Raw genomic sequence first — 26,601 nt, forward strand, 5'->3', positions numbered from 1 at the left:
AGAGATAATAGCATTCTTTCTGTTGGTCAAGGTCAGGGTGATCCTGCATGTGGAGAAGGAGTGGTCGGAGTGCTGTCTCGAGATGGGACGGCGGTTGATTGGAGCATGTGATCGATTGAGGAGTGAGGAGATGGTTTGGGGGGTTTTGATTTACTGAGGGAAAACCCAGACCTCTCAGATTCGGGTTTTCCCAGATGTGCCAGTTTACCTATTCTAGTAAATAGAACTTTGAAAAATGCTTGCATCAGAGTTTTTACTTGGAGTGGGGGGGTTTCTGGAACGCCGACACAAAGATAAAGTCAGATAATTGGTTATCTTGAGCTTGGAAGAGGCTGTTTGCTTATTTTAGCTGTATATTCACCCAAATGCACATGTGTTAACATGGAAGATTCTATGACATGAACTCACCGGTGGCCCACTTTCACCTTTTCTGCCAGTTTCTCCTGGTTGACCCTACGAAAAGACAAGACAAAACACAGTAAAACAGATTATAATATCAAGGTTTCTCTGGTGTTATCTGCTACCCATTTTCAGCCAGGTCACAACAAAAACTACTCTGGATTATCTTCTACTTGGTTTTGGGAGTGCCTTCAAGTCAGTTTCGAGTCTTGGTGACTGCCTGGAAAAGTCCCTGCAGTTTTTTTGGCAAGATTTCAGAAGTGTCTTGTCAGAGGTGAGGTGGCGCAGTGGTTAGAGTGCAGTACTGCAGGCTACTTCTGCTGACTGCCGGCTGCCTGCAATTGGGCAGTTCAGATCTCACCAGGCTCAAGGTTGACTCAGCCTTCCATCCTTCCGAGGTGGGTAAAATGAGGACCCAGATTGTTGGGGGCGATAGGCTAGCTCTGTAAACCGCTTAGAGAGGGCTGTAAAAGCACTATGAAGCGGTATATAAGTCTATTGCTGTTGCCTGTTTCCTAGGGCTGAGAGAGAGTGACTGGCCAAGATCACCCATCAGGCTTTTTGGCTAAGGCAGAACTAGGACTCACAGTCTTCTAGTTTGGGGCCTTACATATTATACCAAATTGGCTATCACTATGGTATAATGCTTATTTTTAGATTATTTAGACCTGACTTAGATCTGCATTCTCCTCTTTCCAGCCCTGCCTTTTTTTTCCCCCAAAAAAAATATAGGATGAATTTTGTTTCCATGCCTTCCTTTATCAAACTTCTCTTTTAGGTCATGTGTTGACCATGGCCAAGCAGATTGCACCACCAGAGAGAAGGATCTCCTGCAAAAGGTCACCTCTGAATCTCAGATAAAGAGTGCTATCTAACATTGCTAACTTTCCTGTTTTTATATAAAATATATATATTTTTCCTTACTGGAGATCCATCAAGTCCAGGAGAACCAACAATTCCAGGAGGTCCTGGGGGACCCTGCAAAAAACGTAGAAGACAAATACATTAAATTGTAAGCTGTCCAGAGTCATTGATTGAGATAGGCTGCTATAGATATTGAATAAATGAATAGATAAATTACATGAAATCCATCGATACGTTTTTATCACCAGCATTGTTTGTAACTTTCAGTTTTTGTAGAGATAACCACTTGCTACCCACTAGAAATAGGATGTCTCTTCTCTGTGTACAAAATAGAGCATTTCAACAAATATTACTTTTCCTAACACTATAGTTTTATAATGCAGTTTGTCCAAAAGGCAGTTTGACTGATGGGAGAAGTGAGAAGTATAAATGTTTAAAAATTAGTTTTCATTGCTTTAGTCAATGTAAGCCCCTTTTTTTCCTGCTAACGAATAGCACTTGAGTGACATCTACCTTTTCAGAGAAATGATAAGGGATCGAAATAAAGAGAATACACAGTATTCTTCTTCTGTGAATTGTTGAAGACACAGCTCACTCTCTATTTGTTGTTTTCACAAGAAAGAAGTGATTAGTATATAGAAATATTTCTCATATTCCCCAAATCCATATGTGCTCTTCTTGTTCTGCAAGAAGGTATAAGGTGATGGCTAATCTTTTTGCCATCACGTGCCAAAAGCGTGGGGAGCATGGGGAGGGGGGTTGCGCGTGCTCACACCCATAGTTCTATGTGCCTCACCCCCCCCGCACATGCATGTGTGAACCCCCCCGCTTCCCCTGCTTTTGGCACGCAATGGCATGATGGGCCTGGTAGGCCCATTTTTCGCCCTCCCCAGGCTCCAGAGCCTTTCTAGGAGCCTGAGGAGGGTGAAAAACACCTTCCCCACCATCCTGGAGGCCATCCAGAGGCTGGAAACAGCCCATTTGTCAACTTCTGGTGGGATCGGAAGGCCCATTTTCTCCCTCCCCAGGCTCCTAGAAAGGCTCCAGAGCCTGGGGAGAGCAAAAAATGGGCCTTCCTCACCCCCAGGCCCTCCAGAGGCAGGAAACAGTCTGTTTCCTTACTTCCAGTGGGCCCAGAAGGCCCAAAAATCAGCTGCCAGCACGCTCATATGCGCCGGAGCTGAGCTCGCATGCCCACCAATATAGCTGTGCGTGCCACCTGTGGTACGCGTGCCATAGGTTCTCCATCACGGGTATAGTGTCTCTGCCAGACCTGCCTCAGCTTGAACCTGCTTGAGCATGGGGCTGGACTAGAAGACCTCTGAGGTCCCTTCCAACTCTGGTATTCTGTTAAGAAATATCTTTGAACTTCTTGCCTAGTTCCAATCTCCTTTTTAAAAAATATTGCTATTTGATGTCCGCCCCCCCCCACTCCTGCTGCTCTATCCACAAGCAATTCAATTTACCAGAAGTTTTATAGTAATTAAAAAAAGCCTAGCCAGCTTAAAAGAGAAACTGAGTTAAGAAAAGGTCAATCTACTCTTAACATGGGAAAAGGTAGAGCTTTTACAAAATTCGTTCTATGTTGTTTGGGTTCGTGTCACATTTCAAACCGTAATGAGAAAATGTCAAGGTGGACATTTTCTTGTTCTCATTCTTGTTCTTTTTTCAGTCACTAACATGGAATAAAAATCTAATACAAAATAAAAGTCCAAAGAGCAAGAATTTCCAGGCTCTCCGTGCACAGTGATCACAAAAGAAGTCACGATTTAAAAGGAAAAAAAAAAGTGAATAATTCATTCAAGTAGTTCACACTACATAACATATTGTAGGTTTTGAGCCTTCTCCAAGAAAATTCAGACAGTAAATTCTCAAAGCCTGGAATTTGTGTTTTGATATTCTTTAAAGCATCACTTACACAAAGGGCCCTCTGCCCTCTGTGTGTAGATCATTTGCACTTCAAAGGGCAATTCAAAATGTGTTAAAATATTTAAATTTAGTAGTTGGATCAGTGGGATTGTGCAGTCAGCCAGTACACACAGTTGTGGTTGATTGATTGGAGAATTCTGGCTCCTCCGTGAGGCAATCTGTGCTGTGATTGGCTGCTGTGGATGTGGAGGAGGAGTTTCCCTTTTTCTCCACCTTTTTCTTCTCTGTCCTCTATATGTTCTGTAATTTACCTCATGATGCTCCTGTTTGCCCGACTATCTAGTTTGCTGTATATATTGATGTAAAATATAAAATATAAATAAAACTACAAGTACGTGTCAGCATCTATGATTTCATTTGGACACCAGCTGTGCAATTCCTTGACAAAGTGTAAACAAATGGCTTAGGGGAATTTTCCCTGAGGTCAAGAACCAGATGCATTTTGTAAATGTGGTCATGGAGGGCTTTGCAAGCAAACCAAGCCCTGTAAATAAAACAGCACAAAAGCTAACATTCAAGTTTCCACACTAGAAAACAGCTTCTTGATCTTACACAACACCAACATGATAAGCTTGATTTTTTTCAGCACCTTGGACAGAGATCAGACTGGTCCTACTTACAGAAGGTCCCGGTAATCCATCAACTCCGGCGAGACCTACTTCTCCTTTCTTGCCCTAGAAGAGAGAATTGAAAGTTACAGTTGTGGCCAAAACTGTGGAACCTTTAGGGGAAAGTATATTTTTGAGGTTTGATGGCTAATAACACCACTTTTTTTTTTTTTTTTGGAGTTTCAAGACAATCATATTCCACTGCTGGAATGACCTGGGAATAGCCCAGACCTTAACCCAATTGAAAATCTATTTTACAATATAGAATAGATGGTACCAGTGGATAAATCAGAGGAGGGGAACTGGGTAGAGATGAAATTTAGAAGAAATTAATATAATTAAAAACTGCACTGTCAGATGGATAGAAAATGAAATATGTCACTGTATGTTTGTTTATATGTATATATAATAATAGAAATTAGTTAGTAGGTGAAGTTGTGTACTGTATATGTAAATTTGTTTCTTGACTAAGAGAAACTTGTATGTTTTAAATGTTTTTAAGAATGAATAAAGTTTTGTTTTTAAAATTAAAAAAAAAAAGAAAATCTATGGAGCCGACTAAAGAAACTTGTTAGTCAGAAACGACCCAGAAATAAAACTCAGTTAATAGAAGCAATCATTCAATCTTGGTTTCACATTACAACAGCTGTAGAACTAAAAGGCTTGGTTCACTCCATGGGAAGATATTTTAAGGCCATAATTCATGCTAAAGGTTACCCAACTAAATATTAACTGACATGGTGATAGTTTTTGTATACCTCATTTTTTCTATGGTGATAATTTTTGTATATTTTGTTTTTTTTCTACGTGTTTCACTTTTCTTCTTTATACTGTAACTGCTATTCTAAAAGCAAATCCTTCATAAAAGTTATTGCATTACATTCTTGATTATATTATCTTTCCATTGGTATATAATTTTATGGTCCTACTCCCCAAAAAAGTGGTGTTATTAGCTAGTTTTAGAAAATACACTTTTCCCAAAAGGTTTCCACAATTTTGGCCACTACATCATGAAAAGACACAAGTTGAACTGATCGTTCGACCAATTCATTATGAGTCATAAACTAAAACTAGATTTAAGTAAGATAATTCCTTGGATTTTCAAGGGGTCTTCTTAATTTTACAGTATCTGTTTTAAACAGAATTATAATCCTTGATTTTGATACATTAGGATTAGAGTGCTGCAACATGTTTCATGGGGAGCTTTCCTTAAAAAAGGTTGTTCAGATATTTCAACTGGACCAAAATGCTACAACCATATTGGAGTAGAAGACCTCCAAGGTCCCTTCAAACTCTTATTATTCTGTTACTAGAAGAAGCCAATGAAAATTCATGAAGACTGTTTAATAAAAAATATTTTTTTTTAAAAAAAAGAAAATTCATGAAGACTCAGGAAAGGAATTGTCTACTTCTGACCAGAAGGGTTGTTGATGCTATGTTGCAACTTAAGTAGAATGTAATTATCTGCTAGTGTGATTAGATTTTTGGTATAACAATCGCTTTGGAGTACTACCATCTGTGTAGTTTCCACACTGTGCTGAAGGCATTTTTTGTGTATGTGTGTGCAAAATACAATTCAAATGAACAACATGAGTAAACGAGAGAAAAAAATATTGCTTTTTGAAAGAGACCACGTTCCTCTCATTGCAAGCAGGGCTGTTAAACAGGTCTTCTTTGGCTTCCGTAAAAAGAAGGAGCTAAGAAAAATAAACCTGTAATTCGATATAGATTTATAGCACACCAGGGAAATTTTAATCTCATTTCTATATGAGAATTTATTATCCCAGAGTCCATTACATTATTTTTTTATGGGTTACCTGGTACAATTTTCATTACTACAGCAGAATGGAATCATGCCAGAAAAAATATGAATTCTCATTCTGCAGCCCAGAAATTAGCAATTTTTTTTAAATGACCCAGAGAAAAATGCATAGGGAAGGGGATGAAAGGGGAAGATGGTTCAAATTTAAACCCAACCAAACAAGTATTCTAACAGAAAAAACTTTAACTGAACCAGATATTTAATTCCAAGATAATACAAAGGATTTGGGAACGAACTTTCAAAGCCAACCAACCCCATAGACATTATCTGGGGGTTTTTTGTGTGTGTCAATTTTGGAGGCACAACCATGTCTCTATTTCTTCCTAAACCAGCATGGGGCGCCATTTTTCCCCTGCTTTTGTCTTCTCTACAGAGTTACTATAAAGCTTCTTAGATCACTCTTAATTGTAATGGTGTTTAACCAAAAGAATTCTTTCCTTGTTTCAACATCACCTAAGGACAGTACCAAAGGTGCTTTTCTTTTCATTTCTTTTTCCCCCGTTTTTTATTTTTTAAAAAAATTTTTTATAAAGATATCAAATCAATGTGTGAACAGTTTGGCACTTGGATGTCATACATTCTAATACAAATAAAACTAATCAGGTTAATCATAATCATTACATTCAATCCACTTGTGTATTTCTAATAATAATAATACACACTTGTATTTTGTTATAGTCTATCTTTGTTCAATTATTCCATGTTTTCTCTTGTTATTACTTTCATTTTATGATATAAAAATGTATACATTAATATACCCCCTTCTTTTATTTCTATCACTTATTCTATCTTTTAATCCTATCACCCTTTATTAAGAGACTCTTTCTTTCTTTCCTATCTAACTTCTAATCATGTCACCTACCTAAAAAAAGAAAAAGGAAAAAAAAAGGAAGAGAGAGAGAGAGAGAAAGGGAAAAACAACTCAGAACAACAACAAAAAGAGAAATCATCCATCCATCTTCTCTTGCCCACTTTAATACTTTAATTATGTCTTGGTCCAGAATTGATATGATGTGGATGTCAGACGACTTATTATTTAACATACAAGAAATAAATATTGAAACAAGCACATGGGCGGATCGTAATCCGATGAAAATCACATGGAAGGGACAAAGAAAGAAATTAAGATGGACATTGAACTGAACAATTTTAAATGAAAAAGAACTCTTATAGCACATGGAAAAAGAGTTGGTTTTCTTTTTTTAAAGAGAATAGAAAAGAAGACACTTCATTACAAAATGTATGGGATACAGCCAAAGCATATATTAGAGGACTGGCAATAACATATGTGGGAAAGAGAAACAAAAAGAAAAGACAAGCAAAGAGCCCAGAGCCAGCCCTGAGGCAGAACACGAATGCAAGAACACATTCTCGGAATTGGCAAAAATCATTGGGGATTTCCTGTTACATCTCAGGAACACAGAAGCTATTATAAAACATGGATGGCAATAGGCAAGAGAGAAGAGGAAAATGAACCATTTCTACTGGAAACCTGGCAGGCTAAAGCAGTATCTTCTTTGAAAAGCTGTTCCATAAAATTTACATCACTGCACAATGTTAACCCGGGAAGCAACAAGTAGTTTTTAATGTCTATGGAGAGTCTTAGTTTTCCAGGACATAGTTATCCCAAAGGTCCTTTTTCAAAAGGAAATTGGACTTTGTCCTTGAAGACATTTCGCTTCTCATCTGAGAAGCTTTTTCAGTTCTGATTGAATGGTGAAAAATGGAAAGGTTTATATTCCTCTGGTCATTAGTCCTCTTCCTGAGAGTTGTTGAGGCCACTTGGCAGTTTATCTGTGTCCTCCCTCTCTCAGCAGAGGGGGAGGAATATGACCAGAGGTGGTATTCAGCCAGTTCAGACTGGTTCGCCCGAACCAGTAGCAGAAATCGTGGATGGCTCCGCCCACCTGTCCCAGCTCTATGCCATTCTATTTAGGCACACTTTTGAGGACAGGTGCATGCAGGGAAGGTTGCACACCAGCAAAACACATGCATGGAAGACCCAACACATGTGTGGATGTGCGCACTCACATTTATGAACTTGTAGGAAAAGTAAGTGAATATTACCCTTGAATATGACACCACCTATCTCCTGTTCACAATACAGTCCTTTTAGCAGTTCCAAGAAGGTTCCATACTCATTTTCACTACTCAAGTGAGCCTGAGGGCACAGATAAACCCCCAAGTGGCCTCAGTGACTCTCAGAAAGAGTCCAAACAACCAGATGACTGCAAGGAACGTAAATCCTTTCATTCTCCATCATTCAGTCAGAACTGAAGAAGTTTCTTGGATGGGGAGTGAAATGTCTTCAAGGAAAAACAAAGTCCAATTGCTATTTGGGACAAATGCAGAGGTGGTATTCAGCCGGTTCGTACCGGTTCAGGTGAATCGGTAGCGGTGACTGTATGTGGGCCCGCCCACTTGTCCGGATGTAATGCCATCCTATTTAGCCACGTTTTTGAGGCCCAGGGGCATGCGCGGAAGGTGCGTGTGTGAGCAAAGCACATGCACGGAAGGGCACGCGCCTGTGCAGATGGCACACACATGTGCAAAGCGAGCATGCATGTGCGGGGCGAACCAGCGGTAAGAATATTGGAAACCCACTGCTGGGCAAGTGATTTTTAAAATAATTTTCTAAGCTCAAAGCAAGAAAAGGGGAAAAAAAGATTGGTAGCATTTGTATCTTCTGAAATAAAGCAGATAACTCTACTAGGAAGGAGCGGATTTTAGTTGGAAGCATCTAAAAACAAGAATGATTGCTCACCCGTAGACCTTGTAGACCTGGAGGTCCCATCTTGCCTTCTGATCCGGGTGATCCCTGAAAATAATATATTTTGCCTTTACATTGCATACAGGGCCATTGATATTAAACGGTTTCTATTTTGGGGGGATGTCATAGGAAAAAAAACAGCTACCCCCTATAATATGAACCAAAGCAATGAAGATCCAAAACAACCCTCCTCAAATAGAGATAGCCAAACTGAGAAATTTGTTAATAGCGTGACAAAGATTTACATTGGAGATAGAAAAGGTGCATCAAGAGTGATAATTAATTTAGTTTATTTTATTTCTTACATTTGTTTGCTGCCTGTCTCATCTAGAGGTAGCTTACAAACATAAAGGTAAAGGTTCCCCTTGCACATATGTGCTAGTCATTCCTGACTCTCGGGAGCGGTGCTCATCTCCATTTCAAAGCCGAAGAGCCAGCGCTGTCCGAAGACGTCTCCGTGGTCATGTGGCTGGTATGACTAAACACCGAAGGTGCGCGGAGCGCTGTTCCCTTCCCACCAAAGGTGGTCCCTATTTTTCTCCTTGCATTTTTTACGTGCTTTCGAACTGCTAGGTTGGCAGAAGCTGGGACAAGTAACGGGAGCTCACCCCGTTACGCGGCACTAGGGATTCGAACCGCTGAACTGCCGACCTTTCGATCGACAAGCTCTGCATCTTAGCCACTGAGCCACCGTGTCCCTAACTTTACAAACATTAAAACCTGGTAAATATTAAAACGATAATTAAGAGCAATAGTAATAATTTACAGTTAAAAGATGGGGGGAAAGGAGCACAAAATACACAGAGGAGGTGAGGTCTTCTCCTAATCCGATAGGCACCTCCAGAATGGTGCTCCCCCATTGGGACCCCAGGCCAACTATGTAATGAAATTATACAAACAAGAAAAGCAATACCATGATCACCAAAATATGCACCTACCTTCTTTCTACTAAGTTATACTATTGATCTGTTAAACCAGTACTGCGTACTATAGTGATTCTCTTAGATCTTTAACAGAACTATTTCTCAAATCATCACTGCATTATTTCCTGACTTCAAAATGAAACATAGTCTAGTTTCAGGTGATGCTTAATGTACTCTATTATTATATTCAGTAATGTAGGAGATGACCAGTCTGAGCCTAAGGGAGGGGGTCAAGTGGGCCATCAGTTTAGAGTCCCCCTCATGCCCACAAAAGTTCTAAGCCCAGCCCCCCTTGCATTCCATTGACTCTTCTCTACCACCAATTTTCCTTGATCATTAGTAGTTCAGATTCTTGTAGAGAGCTAGCATTGAATGAACATGTATTCATCTGAACAACCTTGGTTCCTGGTTACTTGCCCCTGACAAGTGGGTCATTCAGATTACAAATAATTCATTCAAGAATAAAATTACTTACTGGGGTACCCGGAGTTCCTGGAGGCCCCATAGGCCCCCGTGGGCCAGGAGCTCCCTATAAACAAATTTCAAAGTTAAAATAAGAAGTATCAAGGTTAATGTATATATGTATTTACATGTTCAAATACAGATAGATAATCCTGTTAGTTTGAGTATATATGTAATTTAGAATTGTACTTTTTTTAAAGAGTTAAGAACGTTTTGTATAATCTTTTATTTTTTAAATTGAATAAAGTTTGTGTTTAAAATTAAAAATAAAATAAAATAAAATAAGAAGTATGGAGTTTTGCTTTGCATTCAAACTCTCCTGATGGGGTCTGAGATTTATAATATCCACTTTTCATCATTCTCCAAGTGGAAGAATCTTTCTTTTTTACATCTCAAGTATCCCAAGTTAAAACAACAAAAGTATGTAAGGGTAGGTAAGTGTAGCATAATATTATCTGAGATGACTGGCATTTTTGCATCAGGTTTTTTAATATATTGACCAGATCGATCTAAACTGCACAAGAACAAATTATCAAGGCATTTGTTTCATACACTTGGTTGTCTTTTTTGCATATGTACCTTTTTACCACTATTAAGAGTTAATTGTTTTCTGGTGATTGACATCTTTTGAGAGATAACGTTGGACAGATTAGTGGACATAAAATATTCCTTTTTCTCCAAACTTCAACCTATTTTTCTCTAAAATACTTTCTATAATACATATAGAAATCCTAGTGGACAACCATTTAGATATGAGCCAGCCGTATGCAGCAGCTGCCAAAAAAGCCAACACAGTTCTGGGCTGCATAAACAGAGGGATAGAATCAAGATCATGTGAAGTGTTAATACCACTTTATAATGCCTTGGTAAGGCCACACTTGGAATATTGGATTCAGTTTTGGTCGCCACAATGTAAAAAAGATGTGGAGACTCTAGAAAGAGTGCAGAGAAGAGCAACAAAGTTGATTAGGAGACTGGAGGCTAAAACATTTGAAGAACGGTTGCAGGAACTGGGCATGTTTAGCTTAATGAAAAGAAGGATTAGGGGAGACATGATAGCAGTCTTCCAATATCTCAGGGGTTGCCACAAAGAAGAGGGAGTCAAGCTATTCTCCAAAGCACCTGAGGGCAGGACAAGAAGCAATGGGTGGAAACTAATCAAGGAGAGAAGCAACTTAGAACTAAGGAGAAATTTCCTGACAGTGAGCATAATTAATAAGTGGAACAACTTGCCTGCAGAAGTTGTGAATGCTCCAACACTGGAAATTTTTAAGAAGATGTTGGATAACAATTTGTCCGAAGTGGTGTAGGGTTTCCTGCCTGGGCAGGGGGTTGGTCTAGAAGACCTCCAAGGTCCCTTCCAACTCTGTTATTCTATTCTATTCTATTACATACATTCTTAAAATAGATTAATGTAGGTAAATTCATTCTTCGAATGTTGTACATTATTGCATTTTCTTTTTAAAAGAGTTTGGGGTCTCAAAATAAATTATCTTATTTTGCTCAAAGAAGCACACACGGCTCTTTTTCTCCACAACTGCAAACCTGTGAGGCTGGTGCCACTGAGAAATGGCCAAACAACACCCTCTTGGTTTCTTTGGCTGGAGGTGGGTTTAAATGTAAGCCTCTCTGGTGTCAATTCAATTTACTTTAATTAATACACTACACAATGTATTTCTGTATAATAATTCTCAGAGTGCAACTTTTAGGATTAAAACTGTAACTGTTGTACTGTATGCCTGTATGTAAGTGTTGTGGCCCGCCAGCGGCCTACGCGGATCGTGGTTGATCCCGACGACGAGGAGGCTGGTGTGGGGTTGCGCCAGCAGCCTGCGCAGCCGGTGCTCCCGTCAGACAGCAAGGAGGCTGAAGAGGATGTGGTGCCACAGGCAGAGACTCAGCCAGGGCCTTCAGAACCTCCAGAGGCTCCTTCAAGTGGAGAGAGCGAAGTGGAGGAGCATCTCCTCAATGCTCGAGCACACAGGGCTGCCAAAAGGCAGGAGTAGCTACTCAGGAGGAGGAGGTCTCCTCAAGAGTAAGGTTTGAAGATAATTGGCCACTCCCTTAGCCTATTTAAGTAGCAAGTAGTTAGTAATTTCTTGCTGGAAACAACGTGTAATTATTACAGAGCATTTTGGAGAGTGAGTGTCTTATTGTATCTTGTTTTCTGGGCTGGTTGCCAACCTTTGCTGGACTTTGTTTATTCTTGGTACCTTAGAACTTTGATAAGAACTGTTGGTGTGTGTCACAATCCTTGGGAATCAGGAGCTGGGGCAGAACAGTAGGTGAGCATGTGCGTGCGCAAGAAGTAGGGGATTAATTTAAAATCTGAAGAAAATAAAACCCATGAGAGCCTAAATTTCACTTAAGTAGACTATCTGCTGTTCCTCTACCTTGTCCTAATGGAAAGATAAAGAACAATTCATTTGGATGAATTGGATGAACAATTCAGTGGGTGGATGAGTGTAACTTTGAAATAAATACTATTATGAGGAAAATAATTTCCCATCTAGAGCCATCCAGCAGGTCAAAAAAAAAAAAAAATCAAGATGGTGGATATAATCTTGCATTTGACACACAAAAAAGGGGCTGGGGTCTTATCCAGTGGTGAAATTCATTTTTTTTACTACTTGTCCTGTGGGCGTGTCTTGGTGGGTGTGGTGTGGCTTGGTGGGCATGGTTTGGTGAGTATGGGGAAGGGAAAGGATACTGCAAAAATCCCCATTCCCACCCCACTCTGGGGCCAGCCAAAGGTGGTATTTGCCAGTTCTGCTACTGGTTCTCCAGAACCTGTCAAAACCTGCTGAATAGCACCCCTAGTCTTATCCCATGATCACAGCAGACTTCTTGACTATGTTTTGATACCACCTGCAGAAACCCCTTTTATTAGATGCTGATGGTTTTTGTAGTGGAAAGCTATGCAGCACCCAGCGTTTAAAAAGTGCTTTGTATTTTTTTGCCAGTTTTTCGTGACTTCAAAATTAAGACATAGAAGTATCATTTCTGAACACAGAATGAATTTAAGTGATTTCGAGAATACCGTATTTTTCGGAGTATAAGATGCACCGGAGTATAAGACACACCTTCATTTTTGGGGAGGAAAATAGGGGGGGGGGAATTCTGCCTACCAGGTATTCATCTGGCTAGTCCCAGAACATTAATGGGGTTTTAATGGGGTTTTTAAATTTTCGATTTTATTGATTCTGGGTTTTAAATTGGGAACTTTTCGATTTTGTAGATTTGGGATTTTAAATTGGAAATGCCGATGATTTAATTTATTTTAGTTTTTTCTTAACTTTTGTACTATATGTGTTTTAAGTTTGGCTGTCCACTGCCCTGAGTCCCCCTGGGGAGAAGGGCGGTATATAAGTTGAAATAAAATAAATAAAATAAATAAATAAAATTAGTTCACTCGCTGGTTTTGAAGTTGGGGCTGGTTGGGGCTAAAAAACAGCTTCTAAAGCACAGCTGATTGTCAGAGGGAGCAGCAATTAGAAAAGCAGGCAAAGCATGGAAGATCCCTTCGCTCACATTGGGGCTGAAAAACAGCTTCAAAAGCACAGCTGATCCTTGGAGGGAACTCCAATGACTGAAGCAGGCAAAGCACGGAAGGTGTAAGAGAAGGCAGCAGCTGTTCCGGGTAGCCATTTTGGGCACCGCACGGGGTTACATTCGGAGTATAAGACACACCCAAATTTTCAGCCTCTTTTAGGAGGGAAAAAAGTGTGTCTTATACTCCGAAAATACGGTATTCTACCTGAACATGTATCACCTACACTAAAAAAATTAGAAACACTTACTTGCTCTCCTTTCAAGCCTTCGATCTGTACCTGAAACAAAAAAGATTATCTATAAAAAAAGAAGGGAAAAAAAAATCTGGTGGGGTTTTTTTGGTAGCAAAAATGTATATAAGGAGCATATTTAAGGTCCATATATGACGATAGTGTTTTGTGGGGGGGGGGAATGAATGAAGGAAGAGAGTGAGAATCATTTGAAGCAGATAAATGTATACCACACATATTATGAAACACTAATGATTCAGGGTCTCAACAATTGTGTGAAAAGTCCCTTGGAAATTACATTTGAGAAACTATTCCTCTCTGACTTGGCACCAGCAATAATGACCACTGTGAGTAGCAAAGCTAAGAGTAAAGTTACAAACAACACATTGGAGTCAGAGATATAAAGCTGAATTGGAAGCAAGTAATGAGTCAGCTAAACTGTTCTATAAAACTACAGATTGGGTTGCACGGAGAATCTTCATAAGTGATCAATCCATCTTAAAAGCTGGAGGGAGGTTAACCTATGAAATCTATTTCGGTTACCTGAAAAAATGGTAATGACTATGAAAAATGAGACCATTTTGTTTTTGAATTGCTACAATAAATGTTCCCTTCAGCCTGTGGCACTTTATACCTACTGAAATAACAATATCAATAATGAAGTTTTAATAGAATTTGTAGGACAACTTCAGAACCCACTGAAAAATGGCTAACGGTGAAAAGTGAATGCATGGTAACGCAGTCAGAGTAGTTCAAAATGTTATCCAACATATATTTTCAAAAGTGACACAGGTCACATGTACAATCTAACCATCATTGTTACCATTAATTATATATTAGGCTGTTTGATATGCATGTGTACAACATAATTGATTTCCCTGTCAGTTTGCAACCTATTTCAGGATTGTAAACTTAATCATAATTGTGATTAATGAACCTTAATCATGAGGATTATGTGTCAGGAATTGGCTTTCACTTCATTATCCCCCATATTAGATCCATCTCATTCTGGGCACCCTTTTTTTTTTGAACTATTACCATCTGGCAGACGGTACAGGATAATAAAAACAAGGACAAATAGGCTGAAAACAGCTTCTATCCCAGGGAAGTAACTATATTGAATTCTACTGTATAGTGCAATATTAATGCAATATCGGGTTTTCAATTCAATTGTATAGAATGTGAAGGATATGTGTTTGTGTTTTATTTTTATAGTTATAGTGTACACTGAAGATGACATTTAATTTGTTGTATGAGGTGCAATGACAATAAAGTCAACTAAAAACTAAAACTAAAAATTATTAGCACAAGCTCTACTCAAGATTTCTTCCTCTTGATCCCCAAACTGCAAAGCACGAAGGCCAGTTGGACACATTCCAATTTTTTAGCATTAATCCATGGACATGAATATGGCTTCCTTTTATCAAAGATAGGAGATATTCACAAGAGCTATAAATCCCCAATTCTGCAATTAGAGGGAAGGAAGAATCAGAGTATTACAACATATGGGGGCAATTTTATCAATGGATAGAGACTGAATATAGACAATAGACAATGTAAAAATAAGAAACATGGGGAAAATATGTTGTAATACATTAAATTTAAATGTAAGAAGAAAGATAAATATGTACTAAGAAAATGATGATAAATGTTGAATATGATGGCACAAAAAATTATATACCCAGATGTTACACTGATTGATTAATGATGAATTGTTTGTTTAAAAATTTTAAAAAAAACTTATAAAAAAATAAATCCCCAATTCCACACAGTTCCAGAGAAGTCATTTTTCATCATCCCATGCCAAAGCTGTGTATAAAATAAATCTTACTGCTGAGCCTGGTTTACCGGGGGGACCGATATCACCCTATAATTGGAAACAAATCAGAGAAAAATAATTAAATGGATGACCTGTAAGAGTCTCCTACAGCCTGATTAGCTGATTTATATCAGTGTTTCTCAACCTTGGCAATTATAAGATGTATGGACATCAACTGTCAGAATTCCTCAGCCAATATGACTCTGAGAGTAAAGTCGTCATCTCTTAAATTATCAATGTTGAGAAACCCTGCTTTAATGTGAATAAAATAGGAATCATACAGTCAGCTACATGAACTCTAAAGGACCCTCTCTATTCACATTATTATAAGAGAGAAAAGTGCTTGCTTGGAGATTATATTAAAGTCAGCTAAACCCCATTAAGTGGTAATATATCTTCTGATGAGACTTAGCTGTCACGGAAGGACAGCCATATGGAAAACATTTGAGGGGCATCACTGTCAAAGACAAGGACATATATGTTACAAAGAGTTACTTAATCCAATAAACTTACCCAAGGACAGCAGTAAATTTCCCATTAGCAACTACAGGCACTTAAGGAAAAGTTGTGTAGCTAAAATAATCTTATAAACTAAAAATAATGGTTTACTAATGGTTTAGTAATTAGGAAATGTGTCAATTATCATATAACAAGTGTATGTTAACCATATATGGAAAATGCATGATCTCATGTTAACCATATATGGAAACTGTATGAGCTCACTGAATCCTTTGCCTTAGAAATGTATAAAAACAGTTGTATCAGAGCTCTTTCCTTGTTCAAAGTTTCAGGTACAAATCTGGCTCCGAACCTTGCGCAATAAACTGACTCTGGCTGACCCAGGAATGTTGTTTGGTCCCTTCATTCCATAACAGCTTTACATAAAAAAAATGGCTGGGAAGAACTGAAAAAGGGGTGAGCAACCCCCAGCCTTCCTAGACCTTCCTAAACCCATCAAACAGTGATTTGATCAGGGGTGGGCTGCTGGGCGTTCACAGGGGTTCGGGAGAACCTCTAGCTAAGATTCTGTGCAGTTTGGAAAAACCCCAAATCCCACTCCTGGCTGGCCCTGCCCACCCTGCCCTTCCCCTCCACGAGTCCCCCCATGGCCCATTCTGGGTGAAGATAAGTGCAGGGTGCACGTAGAGGCTCAGGGATGGCAAAAAACGGGCCTACTGGAAATTCGGGAAGGCCAGAAACGGGCCCGTTTCCAGCCTCCAGAGGTCCTCGGGAGCCTGGGGAGGCCATTTTCACCCTTCCAGAGGCTCAAAAAAAGCCTCCAGAGCCTGGGGAAGGCAAAAACACCCCCCACACACACCGTGGTGAAGGAGGCTGACTAGGCCACGCCCATCATGGCCACGCCCACACAGCAACCAGGCAGACAACCCCTTGATAAAATTTTTGAAGCCCACCCCTGGATTTGATACACCCCATAGACTTATCCCACTGGAGAACCCCTGCTGATTTCAGTGGGGAAATAAACAAAAAATGTGCAAAAAAGAGGAAAATCCAACATCAATTACTTAATCCATGCAGACTTCAGCCACTGTAATGTGCAAAAACTATGATCTGGCCACGAAAAATGTGATTACTCTATTGGCAGCCTAATGAAAACGATTTAAATAATATTGACTATTTGCCTCCAAGTTGATCAGAAACTCTTACTAAGTAGATTTTGTTCCTGATGGTAAATGAAAATGAATGAATAAACTGAATGAACAAATAAATGTACGCCTATAGACAGATACATGCAATATTTGTATAGTGGTTACAAAAATGATGTTGAAGAGATTTGGAGGGACTGCAAACATAGGGCCTATTTAAAGCAGCAACATCTACAGTATTTTTAAGCCTGAAAACAGAAAATCTTCAGGCATTAGACTGAAAAAGATATTGTTTTAAAAGATCATCTACTTATGCTAGCTGTATCTTTAGTGCATTTTTTTAAAGATGCATCTGCTTTCAAGCTTGCTGTCACCTACATTCCAATTATTTTAAAATTAATCTTCAAAGCATGAATAGACATACATCAGTCCTTTATATAATCCTCATTTTACCTTCTCTCCTTGCAGTCCTACAGGTCCAGGTTGACCTGGACTTCCTTTGGCACCCTGAAATAAAAATAACCAAATGTCAAAAAGTGTTCAAGATAGTAATAAGCTTTAAAATAAAGACAAGGATCAGAAGAGATGAGCATTGGGTCTTCTTAAGAGGCCCAGAAAAGTGAAGTTATAGTAGAACTTAAGCTGAACTTAAGAACGATCCAACTGATGAATTCAACAAAAGTAGACAACTTCAGGAACTTTAAAATCCCAAAAGCAAACTTTATTGAGTACATCGTTTTGGCACTGATGAATGCAAAACCAGCTCTAACTTTTCCCGCACAATCCCACATAGTTAAAGAATAGATGTCCCCTTTGCTCCCTGTGGAATGTGTCACATTAACCCAGGGGTGTCAAACTCTGCAGGCCAGATGTGTCACGAGCTGACCATGCCCACCCCCGGTTTAATGAAGGGGGGAAAAGTTGCAATACATCACGTGATGACAACATGACGCTGTGAGTTTGACACCCCTGCAATTATGAATCATTCTTTTGTTTTGAGAACAATCCATGGCTTGACCGACACCTAAAGAAGTGTCCTTGATGGTTACTTGGATCTCACAGTTGAACCTCCCCATTCCACCTCACCCCTCCTCTTCCCCCTTCCTTTGGCAAGCTGAAGAATCATAGCATTCACATGAAGCATAATCTATTTCAATATTGACACTCACTCAATATCCCAATTTCAAATCAAAGCTAGGTTAGGTTGCACTGTAAAATTACCTCTTAACATTAAAAAAGGGTTTGTTGTTTCCTATGAAAAGGTGTAAACTTGCCTGCTTTAAAAGTGAGTAATAATATGTGGGGGAAAGTTTTGGTGGAACAAATTTGTCTTAACAGCAGTTTTTAGATGAGAGATTTTTGTTCTTTTAATTTGTTTTTGGAACACACCGGCAAATAAATCAAAACTGCACAACTCACTTTTGAAACTCTATTGTACTGAGACTACTAATTCATCAAGCTTAGACTGGTAAACATGCCTGACTTTCCACCCATCTAACAATATGCAAACTATGTTGATCCAACTAATCAATCATTCTGTATTCCTTAGTGGCCAAGTGGTTCTTTCAGTAAACTCCCAAGCATGGAACATTAATGCCAGAAACATAAAGCTATAAGAATACAAAGAAGTAGTTATGGATAAATCATCCTGGTAAAAGGATGTCCATGAGATCATGAAGAATCAGAAGCATGTATGCTTCTGTTTTGTTCTGCATGTATACCAAATACAGATTATAGAATAACAGAGTTGGAAGGGACCTTGGAGCTCAAGCAGGACACCCTATACTAGTGATGGCTAACTTTTTTGCCATCGGGTGCCAGATGGGAGTCTAGGAGTCTCTGGAGGCTGGGGACAGCAAAAAAGTCACTTCCTGTCCAACCGGAAGTTGGGAAATGGGACGTTTCAGGCCTCCGGAGGGCCTCCGAGGGGGTGGGGAAGGCTGTTTTTGCCCACCCCAGATGCATAGAGAGGCCCTGGAGCCAGGTAAGAAAGAAAAACGGGCCTTCCTCACCCACCCCCCAGGCCCTCCTGAGGCAGGAAACAGCCTGTTTCCCTACTTCTGGTGGGCCCAGAAGGCCCGAAAATCAGCTGGCCAGTGCATGCATGCGCACCAGAGCTGAGCTGGTGTGCCCACTGATATGGCTATGCATGCCACCTGTGGCACGTGTGCCATAGGTTCGCTATCACGGCCCTATACCATTCCAGACAAATGGCTGTCTAGCCTCTTCTTGAAAACCTCCAGTGATGGAGCACCCAGAATGTCTAAAGGCAAGCCATTCCACTCATTAATTGTTCTCACTAACAGGAAGTTTCTCCTCAATTCTTGGTTGGATCTTTCCTTGATAATATTCTATCCATTGCTTTTTGTCCCGCCCTCAGATGTTTTGGAGAATAGGTTGGCCTCCTCTTCTCTGTGACAGCCCTTCAAATATTGGAAGATTGCTATTCCTTCTCTTTGTAGAAAAAAAAGTACAAAGCTGATTTGATTATTGGACCTTGGATCCAAATGATTAATTTGTCACCACAGAGGACAAAAGCAAAATGTTTGTCCTGCAGGATAGTCACATGTAGACCAGTCTGAAAAATGTTTTCTGAATCTTATTGGAAAGCATGAGGTATGATAAATAGTTAGAGGGAAAACCATTTCTTCAGTTAGCAGTGGTCATTAACTAAAATAAACAGATGTGTTAGAATAGAGTAGAGTAGAGTAGAGTAGAGTAGAGTAGAGTAGAGTAGAGTAGAGTAGAATAGAATAGAATAGAATAGAATAGAATAGAATAGAATAGAATAGAATTCTTTATTGGCCAAGCGTGATTGGACACACAAGGAATTTGTCTTTGGTGCATATGCTCTCAGTGTACATAAAAGAAAAGATATGTTCATCAAGAATCATAAGGTACAACACTTAATGATAGTCATAAGGTACAAATAAGCAATCAAATCATATTAGGAAACAGTCAATATAAAACATAAGGATACAAGCAACAAAGTTACAGTCATACAGTCATAAGTGGAAGGAGATGGGTGGTGGGAACGATGAGAAGATTAATAGTAGTGCAGATTTAGTAAATAGTTTGACAGTGTTGAGGGAATTATTTGTTTAGCAGAGGGATGGCATTTGGGAAAAAACTGTTCTTGTGTCTAGTTGTTCTGGTGTGCAGTGTTCTATAGCGTCATTTTGAGGGTAGGAGTTGAAACAATTTATGTCCAGGATGCGAGGGGTCTGTAAATATTTTCACAGACTTCTTTTTGACCCGTGCAGTATACAGGTCAATAAAAAATTCTAAACAGATGTGTTCTTTTCAACTGTGAGATGGAGGACCTGAAATGAATCAAGTTGTTCATGTGGACCATTTTGTATAGTCCACAATGCTTTTCTGTTGCCCCATCAGGCCACTGGAGGAGCTACCATTTTAAATGTAAAGGATGTGTGGTAGAACTTGGTGTCAGGTTTATGCAAAGCATCGCAAGAGCTGATTACCAGTCCTAAGTCTTTGTATTGCATATGCACAACTTGTTCTAAAAAGGATTCTATTTCTTTAACTTAAAAATGAAACACATACCTGTTTTCCATCCAAGCCAGCCTTCCCAGGAAAACCGTCTAGGCCACGTTCTCCCTGAACAAACAAACATAAAGGTTCTGTTGGAGATCCCATTCCATGAAGTAGTCTTGGAAAAGCTTTTCATTTTCCAAGGGATAAAATATGGAAGTAGATCGATTTGAACTGCTAGCAAACATTTCTTGTTTGATTTCCTGTCGTAGATTCTGAACTCCAACCTGCACTGAATTGTGTTCCTGGTTTGGACTGTTTTCTTCTCTTTTGGCCAGCAGGACACCCAATTACCAGCCCATCTTTGGACAATATTTTATATCTCCAGTCTATTCCCTATATAGTGTTTCTCAAATTAAACCTATGCTTATTTGCTTCATTGCTGAAGAGTGGTGCGGTGGCCTAGAGGTGGAACTCTCGCCTCACAATAAGGAGGCTGTGAGTTTGATCCTAGGTAGAGGCAGATATTTCTCTCTCTGGGCACACTGAGAATATATCTACTGAACAAATCTCCATATTGGCGATAGGAAGGGCATCCGGCCATTAAAACACTCTGTTAGGTCCATTCAGTTGCCCAGACTCCATCCCTCAAGGGATTATGGGGTCATTAAATGAAGATGATGTTTGCTTCAGGGCTGAGATTGAAAACATCCGAAAGGCAGTGAATTAATTATTTAATAAATTTGATCAATTCAAACAATGAACTGATATCTTTATACAGACCATGTTTGGTCAACGACAAGGGTGAAGATTCCTGATCATATTACATGTATGTAGACTGCATAGAATATATTACATCTAACATAAGTTTTAAAATGATCTAACTCAGGTGGACTTCCAGAGAAATGTATTGTCCTAAGTGTAGCATATTTGACATGGAATGTCTATCATGAGCCAATTCTGTTCCAAACTTGTACTCATATTTACATCATATTATTTGACAAATTATTTGTACCTTGTCACCACGTGGTCCTTTTTCTCCTCTTTCCCCTTGCAAACCCTAAAAAAAAGTAAGTAAGTAAGAAATCACAGAAATCATATTGACCCCAATACCTCTGAGCTATTGGCTGGCTAGGAATGTTCACAGAGTGGCTTAATAAATGTTGAGTATCCTTGAAGAAAGAAGATATCTTAGACTCTATTATTGTTGAAATGCCCTTGAGCTTGGTTGTCTTCTTGCAGATGTTTCAAAGAAACTAAGTAACATCATCAGTGCAAAAAGCTCAGAGAGCAGCAAGGATAAAATAAAATAGAATAACACTATACAACATTTTTTTAAAATGTCTATGCTAATTGGTCTTGGAGCATTGATCAACAAACTCAATATTTTGTCTTTAATCTACTTTTTAAAAAATAAACTTTGACAACCAGATAAAGGAAGCTAATGAAAACTGAGTGACCTTCTTCAACAAAAGGCATGACCTCATCTGATGAACAGTGACATTATTCAACAAGCAAAAGCTGACATTATAAAGGAACAAGATGTATAATCCATGTGAGGAGAACCCATAGAATTAGAATGATATTATCAATCCATATGAGCTTTGTTGAGGTCAATATATGTACACTTGCTATGGATAATTTATACAAAATTGACTATCTCCATGAACTTAATTGTGTACAGCAGCTCGCCAGAGGGATAAATCTATGTCCATAAATCCATTGGAGTCAAAGTTTCTCCAAAGAACAGTCTAAATTATTCCTCAACATTTTGTAAAAACTAATATCAGTTAAATGGGATATAGTTACAACCTACCAAAGACAAGCTGAAACCAAAAAGGCTAATTATTATGAAGTTGTTTTATTCCTGAACAAACGTTGTTTCATCGGGGATCTGAACAATTAGGTTACAGCAAATTAAAGCCTAAAAAAAACCATTTATTTCTCATTAAGCAAAAAAAACCCCAAAACACTGTTACACAATGTGTCTGGAATATGATGTACGAATGGGGAAGAGAGGGCATGTCCAAAAGGATACTTACATCTGGCATATGTAATTCCTAATCCTTTTCTATTTTGCCCATTTGGGTTATGCAAATACTCAAACTGGTTCGGACATCTGAAAATTTAATGCAGACTTAAAAGTTCTAAAGATGGTAAAAGAAGCTACAGTAGACAAATACAGTAGTGCCCAAATTATAGAAACCTTTTGGGGAAAGTGTATTTTTGAGGTTTGATGGCTAATAGCACCATCTTTTTTTTTTTGGAGTTTCAAGATAATCATATTCCACTGCTGGAATGGCCTGGGAATAGCCCAGATCTTAACCCAATTGGAAATCTATGGAGCTGACTAAAGAAACTTGTTAGTCAGAAACGACCCAGCAATAAAACCCAGTTAATTGAACCAATCATTTAATCTTGGTTTCACATTAGAACAGCTGCAGAACTAAAAGACTTGGTTCACTCCACGGGAAGATGTTGTAAGGACGTAATTCATGCTAAAGGTTACCCAACTAAATATTAACTGACATGGTGATCATTTTTGTATATCTCTTTTTTTCTAAGGTGATAATTTTTTATATGTTGTTTTTTCTACGTGTTTCACTTTTCTTCTTTATCCTGTAACTGCTATTCTAATAGCAAATCCTTCATAAACGTTATTGCATTACATTCTTGATTAAATTATCTTTCCATTGATATATAAATTTATGGTACTACTCCCCAAAAAAGTGGTGTTATTAGCTAGTTTTAGAAAATACACTTTTCTCAAAAGGTTTTCCACAATTTTGGCCGCTACTGTATGTTACCTCAAGATTGCAAAATTGATTGGCTCAAACACAAATTCCTAAGGAATGATTATGTCCACCGTTGACCTTCTCAGATGCATGACTCATAATGTGAAATTAAAAGGACTTCTGAGTAAATCAGTTCTGCCTTTCTTTGATTCCAAACTTCATGGGATATTAAAGGAGCTTCTTTTCCAGGGCTGGATTATCTTGGGAATTGAATCAGAAGGGCTGCAGATCTCTACCTTTGAGTGGAATTGTTCTACCTTCCTTAACTTGATAACCTAACCAAATATCTGTGTAAAATATGCAGTGCTCTGATTCTGGTTTGAGAATCATGTATCTTCTTGCCAGACAATTGAATTTTAAAAAAGTATACTGCATTCATTTAGAGCAGAGGTCCTCAAACTTGGCAGGTTTAAGACTTATGGACTTCAACTCCCAGAATTCTCCATAGCATAGCTGGCTGGAGAATTCTGGGAGTTGAAGTCCACAAGTCTTAAACCTGCCAAGTTTGAGTACCCCTGATTTAGAATATTAAGTTAATGATGACGACAAATCCTAACTTACAGGTGCTCCAACATAACCTTGACGTCCTGGGGGACCTGAACCCCCTTCTTCTCCCTGGGCAAAAATGAAAGGAAAACAACATCTGAGAAGATAATCAACATTTACGGTAGATTATTTACATGAACAAATGTAAATCCTCTTTAACAGGTTAATTCGACAGTATTGTAAACATCTTGTTAGCTTTCCTGAAAAGCAAATTACTTGAGTGTTAAAGCCAGGTGGCTAATCACCAGTATATTTTTGTGCTTGTGATGAAGCAATTCTGGGTAAATTGATATAAAGATGAAACATCATGATATTGTCCATATGTTGTACCAGATGATGATCAGCTACTTATTCCATCACTGGATAAAGCCATCATTTCCCATCATATGCATGTCACACAATGTGCTTCTGGATTAACTGGATTAATCCGACAAAAAATTCAGGAGGGGCTGCATGTGTTTGGCTCAACTAAAAGAAAGCTCTTAGCTGATTTTCTCTGAAATCACAAGCTTCAGATAATCTAAGAACTAAGACTGAGAAATAAAAAATAGTATGTATTTATATATGTATGTGATGTATGTACTCATTCATTCATTCATTCATTCACTCATTCATTCAAACTTATTTGCTGCCCAAATCCAGAGATACATCCAGAGGGATGTCTCGGGGATTGTGAGTCCTGAAGTCATTTTCCCCCTGGCACCTTCAGGGTTGCCACAGCGGAGATGAGTCGAGCTATGGGAAAAGGAGGGGGGAGGTAGAGATAGCTGGGGGATTGTAGCCATAATAAAATTCTTTCCTCTGAGAACCAAGGACTTTCTCACCAGGTGCAAGGAGGTGGGATCTGAGACCAACTGACCCTTGGAGTATGACCTGATTGGATCATGTGATGGATTGCATGGGTGGGGGAAAGAAAACTTTACTTTTAATGGGGGGGGACCCAAGGGGGGGGGTTTAGAGTCGGGTTTCCCCAGACATGCCAACATGACATGCCTAATAAATCTATGCTTTGAGGAATATGCTTGCCTTGGAGTTTTGATTCCGTTGTTACTTGGAACCCTGACAGATATCCTGGAAGAAAACAATAGTAACAGGGGTGAAATCCTACCGGTTTGGACCGGTTCGGGGGAACCGCTAGGGATTATGGGCATCAGTTCACCGAACCGGTAGTAATTACCCCTCCTTGGCCCCACCCATGCCCGGCCGGTCACCGCTCACCTCTTCCGGCCGCTCGATATCCCACAGAATTCAATGTTAAATGCAGCAGAGAGAATGCTAACTTTTCTCCCTCCATTCAGAACGGAGCTGCTGCAGCCTGTCCCTTTTAAGGTAGTCCCCAGGAGTGAGGGGGACATGGGGGGAGCATCTGGAATGGAGCCGTTTTTGTGAAAGGCAGGAAAATGGGGAAGGGGATTTTACTGCCTGTCATCCATTCCTCAATCTCAGCACAGACTGAGGGAAGGATGGTAGGCAGGAATATTCCCCTCCCCATTTTCCTGCCATTTGCGACAAGGAGTGGCTGGGAGAGGATGGGCCGTTGAGGAGCTCCTCGATGTGAGTGATGTCAAGTTGGCCACGCCCACCCAGTCACATGACCTCTCCCCCAACAAGTCAGCTCACAAAACCGGTAGGGGAAATTTTTTAATTTCACCCCTGCTTTGACAATAGCAATATCCACCAGATGATATATCCATGAGATCACTAGGATTTCAGTCTTATACATATTGACCAGGAACAATAATTTCCGTGGTCATTTATATAGAAGGAAAGATATATGGAAGATATAAACTTAGTAAATTCGAAGTAGTTAAGATATGAAGGATGGAAAGGGTGGCATGGAAAATTGTTTACATATCGTTGTTCCCAAATTTTTCTATTGCTCATTTGTGTTATTTTTTTCACTAAGAATTTCCAAATTACTTGCCCTTTAAGGTAAATTAATTTCCATATCTTGCATTTTCCATGCTAGAGAACAAACTGAAAGTGTGGCTTGGTCTGGAGATCATGATAAGTGGTCTACAACTCCCTGAGTCAAAACTTAATAAGAAGCAGTATGAGTTTGTATTGACTTATTTAGGTTGCAAAACCATTAATACAGATGCCGGAGTATATTTTGCTGAAACTGTAAAAAAAACAAAAACCTCCAGAAACTTAAATACAAAGGAGATTACAAACAAAATTAGTATGGCTATTAATCTTCAATGACTCAAATATGTTTTTCAGCCAAACAAGCTATTACGATATTTTAGAAATCAAACACAACATTCTCAGTAGAGTCAAGTATTGGCACATTGATAAATGAGCCATCACATTAGTATAAAAGCTGAGTAAGGAAGTAAGGGAATAAGGGGAAAATATGCTGACACCTTTGTAATGCAGTAGTATTACTTTATTGGAGTGAATAAATATTACCTTGCAGCTATTTGGAAAAATAATAGTAGTTAATGGGAAAAAGGGACTATCTTATTTTTTTGTAATATTTTTTTTTATTTTGAATACAAATAATACAAACATATAAATCTAAATTTAAAAAAGGAAAAAAAATACAAATATTACAATGCACTTCCTCCCTCCCAGAGACCATTTTTCCCCTTATGTTTCTTCTTCCATAAAAATTAAAAAAATATGCAATATATTCCAATTGTGCCCTTATCCTCCCCAAAACAACATACTGTATATTCTTGAATAGGTTTATTCCCTTTGCCTTCCACCAACACTGTTTTTATAAAATCCCCCCATATTTCATTAGGCTGCTATATATGTTCTTTGCATTCAATATATGATCA

At 39.0% G+C, this 26,601-nt stretch overlaps 1 protein-coding gene across 1 annotated transcript in view; it reads right to left on the reverse strand.

The window, feature by feature from the left end:
• Positions 1-26,601, reverse strand: part of COL22A1 (collagen type XXII alpha 1 chain) — a 273,483-nt gene that overhangs the window by 109,335 nt on the left and 137,547 nt on the right. Inside the window, exons 16-26 of the mRNA XM_060681819.2 lie at positions 23,831-23,884; positions 21,490-21,534; positions 20,547-20,600; positions 17,436-17,489; positions 15,391-15,426; positions 13,578-13,607; positions 9,791-9,844; positions 8,387-8,440; positions 3,813-3,866; positions 1,324-1,377; positions 409-453 (exon numbers count right to left, since the gene is read on the reverse strand). Of these exons, the coding sequence (XP_060537802.2) occupies positions 409-453; positions 1,324-1,377; positions 3,813-3,866; positions 8,387-8,440; positions 9,791-9,844; positions 13,578-13,607; positions 15,391-15,426; positions 17,436-17,489; positions 20,547-20,600; positions 21,490-21,534; positions 23,831-23,884 (534 nt within the window). The remainder of the gene's footprint in view (positions 1-408; positions 454-1,323; positions 1,378-3,812; positions 3,867-8,386; positions 8,441-9,790; positions 9,845-13,577; positions 13,608-15,390; positions 15,427-17,435; positions 17,490-20,546; positions 20,601-21,489; positions 21,535-23,830; positions 23,885-26,601) is intronic.

This window comes from Pantherophis guttatus, chromosome 3 (genome assembly GCF_059756535.1).
Source record: "Pantherophis guttatus breed Tessera chromosome 3, ASM5975653v1, whole genome shotgun sequence".
Taxonomy (NCBI): domain Eukaryota; kingdom Metazoa; phylum Chordata; class Lepidosauria; order Squamata; family Colubridae; genus Pantherophis; species Pantherophis guttatus.